This window comes from Scomber scombrus, chromosome 10, assembly GCF_963691925.1.
Source record: "Scomber scombrus chromosome 10, fScoSco1.1, whole genome shotgun sequence".
Taxonomy (NCBI): domain Eukaryota; kingdom Metazoa; phylum Chordata; class Actinopteri; order Scombriformes; family Scombridae; genus Scomber; species Scomber scombrus.
The window spans coordinates 9,242,416-9,255,344 of record NC_084979.1 but is presented as its reverse complement, the minus strand read 5'-3'; the positions used below and the strand labels follow the sequence as shown (position 1 = coordinate 9,255,344).

The following is a 12,929-nucleotide window of genomic DNA, read 5'->3' as shown; positions in this document are numbered from 1 at the left end:
AACTGATAGCTCTAAGACCATTTCTTGGTCAGGGGGGAAAGCACTTTATTCTGGTGCTCGTTGTCATAAATTACATGCTTTTTTGATACACAAAAGGCTTGCCCTTACACCATGCCAATCTCTTTTAAAGTGCTAATGTGGGGCTTCTTTTTATTTCTGCCTCTTTCTTTTCTTTTACCCTTCTATTAAAACATCTGTCTGCCTTCTATTCTGTTTCTGTCTAGGTGCCAGGGGAGCCTCAGGATGTGTTCTTGAAAGTGCCAGGGAGTCCCAGTCCACACATTAAAATGTTCTTTGTGATGGTTTTTACGTATGTATTATTTACTGAACAGGCATACTGTACACAGTTAATGTGCACACACACACACATGGACGGACACACACACACACACACACACACACACACACACACACACACACACACACACACACACACACACACACACAGTTTAGCCTGAAGAAGCATTCTATTTTGGACTAATTAAATTGTTCACGCAGGCTTGAATTAATTAACTAATCAGATGGAGGTTTGGTGGTCTGACTGCCTGAAGTTACAGCACCCGTCCTCTACTCAACCAAATCTCCATCAGGATTAGGCCAATATTATGTGCGGGTTTGATAATATGTAGGGCCACTGTTTCCCTCTTATTAAAAGTCAGGAGTTCATTAGTCAACTCTCATATGATTGGCATGATGATGTTTTGACTTGTTACATATTTACTGCAGAACTTATCTGCTTTGGTTGTCTAATGGAAAGTTACCCAGTGAAGTTTTCTCCACTGGGAATTAACAGTTAAGTCTAGATTCAGTGTCTTTTACCAAAAACTTGAAGCTGAGTCAGTGTGTTTAAGGCATTTCCATCCTCCGAAAACATTTGCAAAGTGTTTTAAAAACTGTTAACATTAATATTTGCTGATCAGTTGTCTTCTTTGTCTTGAATTGGCACTTGCTTCGTGTGTTACCGCATGCTTGTGTACATGTGCAGGTGCACAAAATACAAACAACACAGGAACTTGCTCATAAACATTGCTTCACAGTACTACTAGTGGTCAAAAGTGGTACTTTTAATTAGTTTCTAACGAAATGTTTTGATTGTATTGTGCCCAATAGAAGAACACTCATTAGTTCCTCAGAAGTTTCTAGAAAATAACTTTATTTATTTAGAAGACTGTATGTAAATATGACTTATAACATATCTTTAAAAATGATTCTACTGCAATCAACAACTGTTACTTCATGACTTTCCTGCTAATTTCTTAAAGAAAAAACAAGTAACTGAAATGCATAGTTTATTAAAAGGTTATTTTGAGACATGGCCAGAAGAAGCTGATAGGGGCTCACTGGGCAAAGGTTTGCTGTTATGCCCTCATTTTGTCTACACCTGCCACCATCTGAGTATCCTTATGTATCCTGACTCCTCCAAGTTTGCACACATGCCAAAATCAACCAGTACTTCTTTGGTGTTTACTTCATTTTTTGGATTAATAACCTCATGGTCTTTTTTTTCAGACCAAATTATTTAGGAATATGAACCATATGAGCACAGTATAAATACAAATATGTTCTTTTACACTTTGCTACTGTACACAAATGCACTGTCCACAATAATGCAGGACCACTCTAGATATTTCATATGTGACTCTAAGGCCTAGGAGCTTATATAGCTGGTAATCCTCCCTTCTAGAAAATTATTAAGAAAATACAGCACCTGTAAAATAAACCGAACAACAGCAAACTGCCAGATATCATCTGAAAATATGACTTATCAGCAGGTTTAATCCAACATTAGTTAAACTGTGTCTGCGTTCAAAAACACTTGAATCCAAATGTCTCCAAATGCTCCTTTAGTGCTGTTGTCACAGAGCAGAGCTGAGAAGGTGGCTACATCGCCTCCCACTCACAGCTCTCAGAGCCAGCTAGGACCACTGAGACTGAATTCCCCTTCGTCTCAGCAGTGAGGGGATGGTGATGATCATATTGCTGCTTATTAAAGTGCTAGCATACCAGTAGATCAGCCCTCCTCATCTCCAACCTCACGCTGCTCCCGCTGCATCTCCAGGGAGCCACAGCTTAATTGTTCCTGATAATGTTTTTCTCTGTAGTGATAAGTGGATGGCGGCGCCCTCCCAGATCTGGCAGATTTACGTGCATTTTATGGAGCGGGTGGACATCAGCTGTGTAACTGGCCAGAGGAGCTGTCAATCGCTGGTGTTGAGGGGAAAGCAAGCTGTTCGCAAGGTTGAATGTTTCTCATCACACCCCCAGGAGATCAAGGTACACACCTTCAGTTAGAACATTTTGTACATTAAATGTGTTAAATGTTAAACTTTTTTATATTGTCAGAAAATGGAACTATGCTGCACTATTTTCCTTGTAAGTTCAAAGCAACCTCACATTCACTCCGGTCTGGGAAACCCGGTACAAAAGTTAGGCCAGATCCAAACTATACTGTAGTGTAATCGAGTTGGGGAGGGTACCATTGCATTACTGAGGGTCTCAGATCCATGTGCCAGTGTATTTAATACCCGCGGGGATCTAAGTGGACCTGCTGTCAGCTTATGGTGTCTGATGATAATCGCAGCTGAGAATTTAGTGTTTTTGAGGCAGATGGAGAGTGTGAACTGTGAAATGCAGGAAAAACTGACATGTGTTGCTACTCTTTTGGATGGCAGCTGCTCGTTAATTGATGGAGCATCATGATGCTGCCAGTGTTGGCGTTCTGTCTTTTTTTGGGTCAGTCTGGATCAACCGCCTTCTGGATCAGGTCTACTTATCCTTGGGTCTATTCAGGTCTGACTGTCCTTGAGTTCAATTTAGATCTTTTTCTAAAAAAAATAATTCATCCATGTCAGGTTGTCTAATGGCTTGGCATTGGGTTGCTGTTTAATTCTAATGATTTTTTTTCACCTTCCCTTTTTTTAAATTATTGCTTTTTTGAATTGGACAAAATAGATGACACAAATCGGAAGCAACATACTGAGCAGGGAAGAAGTGGAATCAAAACAGCTCAAATTATACATCTTACATAATTAGAAGTTGAGATTTTTCATTAAAAGCTATTTTCAAACTACATATACAAAAATGATTTCATGCAAATTGTTCTCTAAGCAGCAGGAAACAGAACAGGAACAGCAAAACTCTCTTTTGTAATAACCTCAGGTTAAGATTCAAGTCATTATCAACACTGTGCAAATGCGGATTGACAGCATAATAGGTCTTTTCATGTCATTTCATTTTATTAGGTTCCCCCATTACTTCCTGCAATCATGTCAGATCATGTCGGGACACAATTTGACACAACCTGAAAAAATTAGTAATGGCTGTATGCTCCCTGAACCTATGAAAATATGTTCCAGGAGTGTCAGATTGCCCTCTATTTTTAATAGATTGCTTCTTATTCATAACTGGGTACAAGATAGGGGAGAGTTTGACAATGCTTCTCACTCAGAGATGCAGTAAAAGGGCATTGCAAATTACTCATATAAAAAAAAAAGGAAATAAGTGATGGACTGTCACAGCCACCATGGTTGCATACAGTACGACCCAAATGTGTTTTCCCTGAAGAAATAGGGTACTGGCTGTAAAGCGACAGATGTATTTTTAAAAGATTTCACCGTATGTATCAGCTGCCGCTTTGATCTGACTCTCGGCAGGTTAGCTCACTGTGGAATGCATCGGAGGAGACTTATAAAACAGGATAAAGCTCACCGCCAGAGAATAGCTTTGCTTTTCTCAACAGATTGAAAAGGAGCTGCACAGTAAATCTCATTCTCACATCCTTCTGTCTCTCTGTCACTTTTCTGCCTCTACTTTCTATCATTTCATTGTCAGCCCCCTCTCTTTGCCTTTTTCACTGAACCTTATTCGCCCCTCTCTCACCCACTCTCTCCTGTAATCTGTCTACTTCCTCTGTTTTCCTCTGTTATCCACCGTTTCCCATTAATTCTGTCCTTTTTCTATGCCTTCCTCGCCTCTTCTTCAAAAATGTCTCTCTGCTCTTCTTTCCCATATCACTCTCTTTTTATTAATTCTCTACATTCTCATAAGCCACCCAATCAGCCACAACCTCACACCCTGCTGCTAAACTCAATCAAACCATTCTCACATGTCTTCTCTGAAGGTGGACCCCGAGGGTGTGTTTGTTTTGCCTCCTGCAGCGGTGCAGGAGCTCCAGCTGAAGGTGCAGCCATGGCGGGCAGGCAGCCGCTTCCTGTATGTGAACGCGGTGGACGTTGAGCACCGGCGGCTTGTCACCGCCTGGCTGCTTTGTCTCAGTGTTCACCGGCCTGTGCTGTCCAAGGTAGGAATAGTTTTCTTCTGGCTTAAAACTACTTAAGGATCGCCTCCAGGCATGTATTAAAAAATACTCACTTGGTGTGTGTCTGATCCAAGTTCACTCTCAGTTTATGTGCACTGGACCCAAGTTTCCAAACTAGTCGTGATGCCATAAATCATGCTTGCTTGCTTCCTTAAAACAAGATTTTCAGTGAGCACAGAACAACTTTCAGCAGATGAACAGTTCTCTAGTGTCAGACTCTGCACATACATCACTCTGCACAGTGAAGTTCAAACATCCAACAAGAAGAAAAAACATGTTTGTGAGAGGAGAGTAGAGTGGATCTGTGTGTTTTTATTATGTCTTCATCTTCGGTGTAAGCACTCGCACTGCCGCTCTCACAGAACAAACAAACAGTACAGCCAGTGTTATTCAAGGCCTTGGTAATTGTAGGTGGCAAGTCATTTTCTTTCTCCTCGTCCTTGTTGAATTCTTGAGAAACATCACTGTTCCAGCAGCGGGGATGACTGTGTACAGCTGGTGCCAGACGTCTGCTTGTAGAGCAAATGGCGAAGCAATGCATTGTCAAAGTCACAGAACTGCTCATCACAGCCTCACTCATCTGCTCCACAAATGGTTTCCTTTACATTTATGTCAGCATCCCTGATGTTAGTAGACAGCCTCTTCGCAGATTTTGCACAGCTGCAAGTTACCTTTATTTTGCAATTTCATATTCATGCAAATGTCCTTGCAAAAATACCATAGAATGTGCTAGAAGCCTGGCAAGCTAACCAGTGTTAGTTAGCTGCTAACATGTCTCTGCTAGCCATAAGTTTGTGATAACTTACTGCCTCCTTTGTGGAGCAGTTTTTACTCTAACAGAGAAAAAATATTTAAAATTGAACTGTGTATCTGGGCTAATATGCTTCTTCCATTTTGGATTCTCTGGCTCTCTGCTCCCTCAAAGGTTAACACTGTCAAAACACTTTGCAATTGGTCAGCGGTTGAAATTGAGATTGAGTTTACCAAAGTTGACCTTTTTTTTTGTTAAAAATGTAATTATCTTTGTTTTCAAACAAACACATCATTAGTGAACATGATCATATAGATTGATATAGAGTCCTTATAGGGTTTAGCTTGCAGAGTATGATTTTATCTCACTTGATCATCAGTTGGTAATTGCCAGTAAGATTGCAAATGTATGTCCTATTACATTGCTTCCTCCCACTTTGTTTTTCACAGAAACAGTGATGTGATGAACAGCTCCCTCATATTTAAAAAGCTCTACAACTCTCATAGTCACATTCAGTGCTTATTGGACAATCCTGGTAGTTTTCTGGGGCAGCTGTGCATCCCCAACCCCTTTATGGCTACTGTCAAGACAGAGCTAAGGACAGCTGATCACAGGCCAGCACTCAAACTGATCCATTGTGTAGCTGCATGCTGTCTGCCTTTTCTTACCAAATGTCTAATTACCTGACTGTGTGCTCGACTGTCCAACTATCGAAGGTTATGTTCTCATTACATGTAAGTGTCAAAATTAAGTTTTGTCCTCTCACATATAATGCATTATGATATTGCAATCACTCTAATCTACAGATATATGAGCCCAATCTCATTAGTTTTGCTATGTGGATCATTTAAACGTATGAATAAACAGTCCACTTTGGAACAAGGCATACTTAAACTTGCTCTGTGTGTGTGTGTGTGTGTGTGTGTGTGTGTGTGTGTGTGTGTGTGTGTGTGTGTGTGTGTGTGTGTGTGTGTGTGTGTGTGTGTGTGTGTGTGTGTGTGTGTGTGTGTGTGTGTGTGTGTGTGTGTGTGTGTGTGTGTGTGTGTGTGTGTGTGTGTGTGTGTGTGTGTGTACAGGCATTTGAAGTGAGCGTCCCAGTTGGTGGTGGTCGTGGCAGCTCCAGGAAAATCACCTACACCAACCCTTACACCAGCAGCCGCAAATTCCTGCTTCGCTCCGACCATCCAGATCTGCTCCAGTTCAAAGAGGACAAATTCCAGGTGAGATAAGACAGGAAGTCATCTTACTCTCATTAAGAGTAAAATCAATACTTTTGATTAACACCTAGACAAAGACAGGTTTGTCCTCCTTGACAAAAGCTTGCATTTGTTATTGAAGGAAATCAAGATTCGGATCAGTGCAGCTGGTTTCATTGAATTAGGGTTCCCTGTGTTGTTAGCACCCTGTAACTAATTCGACTAATTCAGTTAGTATTTGCTCTAATGGAAAACACTACTGACTGGTTAAAGTATTTTTTATTTGCTTTAAAAAAAAAAATCCTGTTAAGAATAAACAGTGGTAATAACAGGTAATTCTTGTAATATTTTTGGTCAAATTTAAACCTACAGTGTAGAACTTTATAAATGAACGTCTGTTACATTCAAGCCCTTGCCAAATGCTGATTATGCTGATGACTGCCAGGTATATCTCTCTGTATCTGTATTTGGTTTGACATTCCTGCGCTGGCTGGATGAATGCAGACATCTGGTTAGCTCTCTGCTAACTTGAAGGAGGAAAGCTACTAACATGCTGTAAATGTTTTAACAAAAAACATTACAGGCAGCTTGTCCTACTTTCTTCTTCTACAGCAGCCTTCCTGTGTGCTGTAGATCAATCCAGAGTGTCCATTACATTATCAGAGAGCAATAGCAACTCCCACATGGACCATAGTCACTGCAGACCTTGCTGAGAGCTTAATAATTGTTGAGTAAAACACTGAATTCGTGAAAATTGACCTGCTGGTGGCACTAGATGAGAAGTCACCAAATACATTAGAATTTATTGACAGGGCACCATGGATATCTGTGCTAAATTTGATGGCAATTTTATAGTTGCTGAAATACTAAAAACATCAGTAGGAAGCATCCTCAGTGGGACCATGGATGCCTGTAAAATAAATGTAATTGCTATCCATTCAATAGTTGTTTCAGTCTGGACCAAAGTGGTGGACAGACACTGTCATCCATAGAGCCATGCTGCTAGCATTGATAGCAATGTCGATTAAGTGTTGTTGGAAATGTGGCTGCTGAAGATCCATCTGCTTGAAGATGAAACAATTTCAGGGAACATTTAAACTGCATTCAGTGGACATGAGATAGATATTTAGTGGGATTATTTAAACAGTGTCATCAGTTTTGGTGCACCTGCAGTTAAAATCAAGAATAGGCTATGCTGTGACATCACTGATTATGAATTACATCCAGACTAACAGTTGAGGGAAAAGATTTCAGTCAAAATAAGAATGTGTCTGACCTTTAGCATTAACTGTAAATAGTTATGAAATAATTTCTTTAATTTACCTGTGATCAGGGATGTCTGGCCTCTAAATTCCTCAGCTGTTAGACAAATGAATGATTTCCTTTTTGACTTGCAGAAAGAAAGAAAAAAATAGGAGAAAATAACAAAGTAATCACTGCTGTTGGTTTATTGTTATGCTGCAATCAGCCACAGTGTAGGTCCTAGCTGATTCATAAACAGAAAGTGCTGGAGTCACTGCCATCACCGCCTTTAATTTGCTGAGGTGTGATAAAATGTCAAAAACAAATGGAAAAACCTGCATCCTAAATGAACAAATAAATGAATGAGATGCAACGGTAGTCTGTTTCCACATAAACTATTAACGAGGCTCCCTGCTCCTGTCCAGACAACACTGCATCAATTAGACAGAAGGAGGGAGGCAGTGTGAAAAACAGCCTGTTGTTTTTTCCCCATCTTGTCAGCAAGGCTCCAGGTGTCTTATAAAGAATTTACAGTGGCCGTAGCATTAAGCAAATGTGGAGTCACTTTCCTCCTTTTTGACGTAACTACCTGGCCATGATAAAACCAGCTGTCAGTAGGGGAAGCAAAGCAGAGATCAATACTGCTATGCTTTTGGGGAAGATTACAGCATAAATCCCTCAAATTGACCCATATATCTGTTGTTGGCTATTACAAAAAAAACAAATTTCGACAGTTTTGGTCCGATTGAAATACTGGGACAACAAAACCAAACCAAACAAAAAGACCAAATAAAGACATTTTGCACACTGAGAACCCTGGATAGAAAAGCCTTAGAACATTGAGCATTGTCTGCCTTTAATTACAGTAAACAATAATCAAATTGTACTGCAGATGGAGAAGAAAAAAAACAGAGTGTGATGTCAGGAGGTTGGATCAATTAAGAATGAGTCATGTAGTTTTTCCTCGAGTATAATTTAATATTTTTTCCTTCAGACAAGCCTCAGGATTAGGCAGTGGAAACCCACAGTGAGGAAACACCGTGACTGTTTTATGCAGGACATTTATTACAGTTAGGTGAAAAAACAAAACAACAAATGAGAAAAATCAGTGGATTTGAGTATTTTGATGTTGCAGAGCCGCACAGTGTTATAGCCAGTAGCCAGGGTTGGGAGGCTTACTTTGGAAATGTAATAGGTTACAGGTACTAGTTACCTTATTTAAAATGTAATGTAACTATTTAAATTACTTAATCAAAGTCATGTAACATATTACATTTGATTACTTTTCAAATGTTCTTACTAATGTTTACAGCTGTTAGGGTAAGTGTACCCTTTAAGCACCAAAATCTAAGTTCAGGTCTTTTTTCAGGGATACTGACATGATGTATAAGGGAGATCATTTCTTAGAAAGCTTTATTTACATTTGAAAATGTATTCATTAGTTCATGAAGATTTTGGAATATAAAATAATGATTTTTTAATGAAAAAAGTCAAAAGTCTGGCATGAGTTTAAATGATTGGCTGCTGTGACACCATTTAAGCCTATGTGTCTTCCAAATAAGCCCATGTCATAATTTATTTACAAAATATAAATAATATTGATTTCAAAGAATTAAAAACAGCAATATATATATATTCAGTAACATGTTGAATATTCAAAAATGAGGAAAAAATCCTCCTGAGCAAAATCTTAAAGGTCTGACTTCAGATGTAACCTCCGTTATAATCATCAACATTTTCATAAGTAACTAATTTAATTACACATTTTTTCTCAGCAACTGTAACGGATTACAGTTTCATTTATTTTGTACTTCAATTACATAACCATGTAACTAATTACCCCCCAACACTGCCAGCAGCAGTGGTGGCAGGCTCAACACCTAAAGTTGAAACATCTTTGACAGTAAATCTGTTGGTTTACTGTTTTAGAAAGTATGACCAAGCTGCATTAAAGTCACTGAAAGAAATACTGTTTGAGAGTAAAACAAGGCTGCATCAGTTACTGTATAAGACTGACCGGACACTGAACTATGAAAATTGGTTGTACGAGCCCACATTTGTCAAAACTAGCTTGGGAATGAGACTAGGAAGGGGGTCCATTCAGGAGTTTTACTTAAAACAATTGTAAGTTATTAAAATACGGGTTAACACCAATCAGCAGTATGTTGTTTAGAATGAGTCACACAAGCAAAAGTTGATGCAGGCTGGATGTAGACAGGCAGAAGAGAAAGAGTGAGCACATGATGTAATAAATAATATCTTGCTTTTGAAGAAAAACACCAAAGCTCTCTGACATCATAATCTTTATTTCATGTGTGATCTTTAGTTTGATGTTGCATTCGTTCCAGGATTTAAAAAAGAAAGTTTGGCTAATGCTTTCGGCAGGTATTATTCCATCTGCGGCTTTCTCTTTAGGACCAGGGTACAAACCTTTTTCATCTTAGATCATTACATAGACTACATGGGCACCGTGAAGGCCCAAAACTGATTTCTGGATTGAGGGATCTTGCCTTGAAAAAGGATTTGGTGTCTTTGATATCGTAGTGTTCTTTTCCTTTTATTCTCTTAATTGTATTTTCTTTCCGTGAATGCCAAAAATAAGTTAATAAAAAAATTATATTTCGGATGGGCTCAGCTAGCAAGTTCACACCACAGCTGAATAATTTTCAGTTTACTATAACACACACAGAGTCACAGCAGGAGAGTTTCAAAACTTGTTAAAAACTATTCCAGGTTCTAGCAAGAGTAATTACATTTCATAAATAAGTGGCTAAAAAGGTCTTATGAGTAATTTTTTCTTGTTGTTAGAAGGTCGGCTTGCAAGGGCTCCATGGAGACTGCTGACTTATTTACTTTATAAAGTTGGACCATATTGTGCTCAAACTTGCAGGTTTGTGACATCAAATCACAGCATTAAGAACCATTGGCTACAGATATGATACGACTGGCAGTCTTCTGTTATACTGTAAGCAATACTTCTCTGAGCAAATAGTGATGTCTCATTTTAAAGATTCATACAAGCTATATTTGTTGTGTCTGCTGTGTTCAGATTGGAGGTGGAGAAAGTTACACCATCGGACTGCGATTCGCTCCCAGCCAGAGTCCCGGCTCAGTGGAGATCCTAGTCTACGTGAACAACCTGGAGGAGAAGACGGAGGAGACGTTCTGCGTGAAAGTCAGCTACTCATGAGTGATGTTTTGTGGCACACCAAGTGTGAAATGAACTCACATGAGGAAAAAAATAGCCATAGTGTTTCTACTTTGTGTATGTAATTTAAGACAGAAATAAACCTTTTTTTTACCACATACTGTATATTGTTTTTTTCATTCTTCTTTTGTACAAGGCTGGGTATTCTGTCGAGTATGAATAAGAAGAAGAAATAAATGAAAATGTTTGTGCTGGTTCAACTACCTTCACTGAAATAAGGTCACGTCTCGAGAATCAAACTTTTTAGTTTGCTAAATAATACAACAAAGCAAAGCAGAAACTAACCTTAAAAAAAGTACTTTTTATGCACAAAAGAGAAGATTGGGATGCAAGAAAAACAAACAAATCTGCAAAAGTAACTGAGAATAAACACGACTTTCTGTCTCGCAATCAGCAAAGCAGCAGTGTCGAGACTAAATCCCAATGGTGATCTGTCTTCTTCCGAAATGTCCGGCAAATGTCTGACAGTTCGCCCCCAACCATCTGAAAGTGGGGCGAGGGTGAAAGCAATAACGTTTTATCGAATTTAATTACCCAGTAAACCCACTTGAATGCCACTTGATGGTTGAGTTTTAATCTAGGACAAGCCAGGGGTCCGCTTTCCGTGTCCCCTCACCTCCCAAACAACTTATCCTCATCAGTGGCATTATTAGAAACCGTGCTGTAATGAGGTATGATTTTCCGGCGAGGCGCACATCTCTTCAGATCGCCCTCATTAACACCAGCACCCTTTTAAACCCTCTCCTTCCTGCTCGCTCTCTTAAACCTCAGTCTGCTGTGTCTGAGTGAGAGATAGAGAGAGAGAGAGAAGGCCATGCACATTGTGTTATGTAACACAGAGTTACACAAACCCCATCCCCACTCCTCCACCTCCTCCCACCTCGCTTTCTCTCTCATTAGAATTCAGGCAGCCAAATAAGCTTCAGCACAGCAGCAACAGCTAATAAAAAGAAGATAGCAACACAGCCGGGTGCGCTTAATCTTTACCTTCTCTAACATTGTGTCTGAAGCGGAAGCCTCATTGTTTTCTCTACTTCATGTTGATATGTTAACAGCTTACAAAAATACACATTAACGCTGTATTCATTTAACAGATTTGTTCCTTGAAGTCATTCTAGTTCTTTAATACGATACTCAAATACCATATACACATAGAAAGAGTTATTGGTTGCTTGTACTGACCCCTCTTTGTTGGGGTCGGTGAATATATATCTAAATATCAATACCACTGGCCAAGTCTTTTTTTTTAACATCAATATTAATGTTAATAGGAACAATACCAATACAAGGATCTATCTAATGTCAGATCACGTTTAGGACACATGAACACTCTTCATAGTGCTGCACTATTTGCTTCTGCTGATGTGATCATCCCTTTAGTGCAAATAATTCATACATTAAACATTTGTTTTTTACCATTCGCCATGCATGTGTTTGGTAAAGAAGTATTCAGAAAGGTAAAAGTACCAATACAGCCATTTACAAGTAAAAGACCTGCATAAAAAATCTTGCTTAAGCAAAAATACATAAGGATTATGAGCTTGATGTAGTTAAAGTATTACGGTAAAAGTACTGCAGTATTATGAGTGATGTATTACAGTAAAAGTAGTGGTTTGGTCCCTCTGACTGATATATTATAATATATGACATTAGATTATTAATATTGAAGCATCAGTGTAAGAGCAGCATGTTACTGTTGTAGCTGCTGGAGGTGGATAGTTTCAACTATTTCATATACAGTTCATTTAGTCCAGTGGTCCTAATCCTGGTGGTCAGCAGATAAATGTGAGGGGTGGTGAGATTATTAATGGGAGAGGAAAGAAGAAAAAAGTTCTGATACAAAATAAAATCTGTTTTCAGTTTTTGGACTTTCTTTTTCAGGGGCCGTTACAGCTTGGTGGCAGGACACAGCAGCAGCAATAATATGGGACAACCTTAATTGGGTTGTCTTTGGGTAGAGACACCAGCTTGGACAGCTATGTTGTAACATTTTTATTACAGAGGCAGCTGATATAAACTACCACCATTGGTGTTTGTCATTTCACCAGCTGAAAGAGAGTTAACACCACCTGAACGTTTTATACACTGTGCTTTGTTAATTAAAAGAGAAGTTTTGTTAGCATGTGAGCTTAGCAAATACAGGTATTTTGCTAAACAACAACCGCATCATAAATCAAACCCATCCTTTCTATGGCAGCAAAAGTTACTCAAGTT

At 39.1% G+C, this 12,929-nt stretch overlaps 2 protein-coding genes across 2 annotated transcripts in view; both read left to right on the top strand.

The window, feature by feature from the left end:
* The window catches only part of nphp4 (nephronophthisis 4), a 164,583-nt gene extending 153,886 nt beyond the window's left edge, over positions 1 to 10,697 (top strand). The window contains exons 26-30 of the mRNA XM_062427444.1: positions 225 to 310; positions 2,103 to 2,274; positions 4,121 to 4,300; positions 6,146 to 6,289; positions 10,557 to 10,697. Coding sequence (XP_062283428.1) covers positions 225 to 310; positions 2,103 to 2,274; positions 4,121 to 4,300; positions 6,146 to 6,289; positions 10,557 to 10,697 — 723 coding nt within the window. The remainder of the gene's footprint in view (positions 1 to 224; positions 311 to 2,102; positions 2,275 to 4,120; positions 4,301 to 6,145; positions 6,290 to 10,556) is intronic.
* Positions 1 to 12,929, top strand: part of LOC133987421 (L-rhamnose-binding lectin SML-like) — a 277,548-nt gene that overhangs the window by 213,232 nt on the left and 51,387 nt on the right. The gene's annotated exons all lie outside the window — the stretch shown is intronic.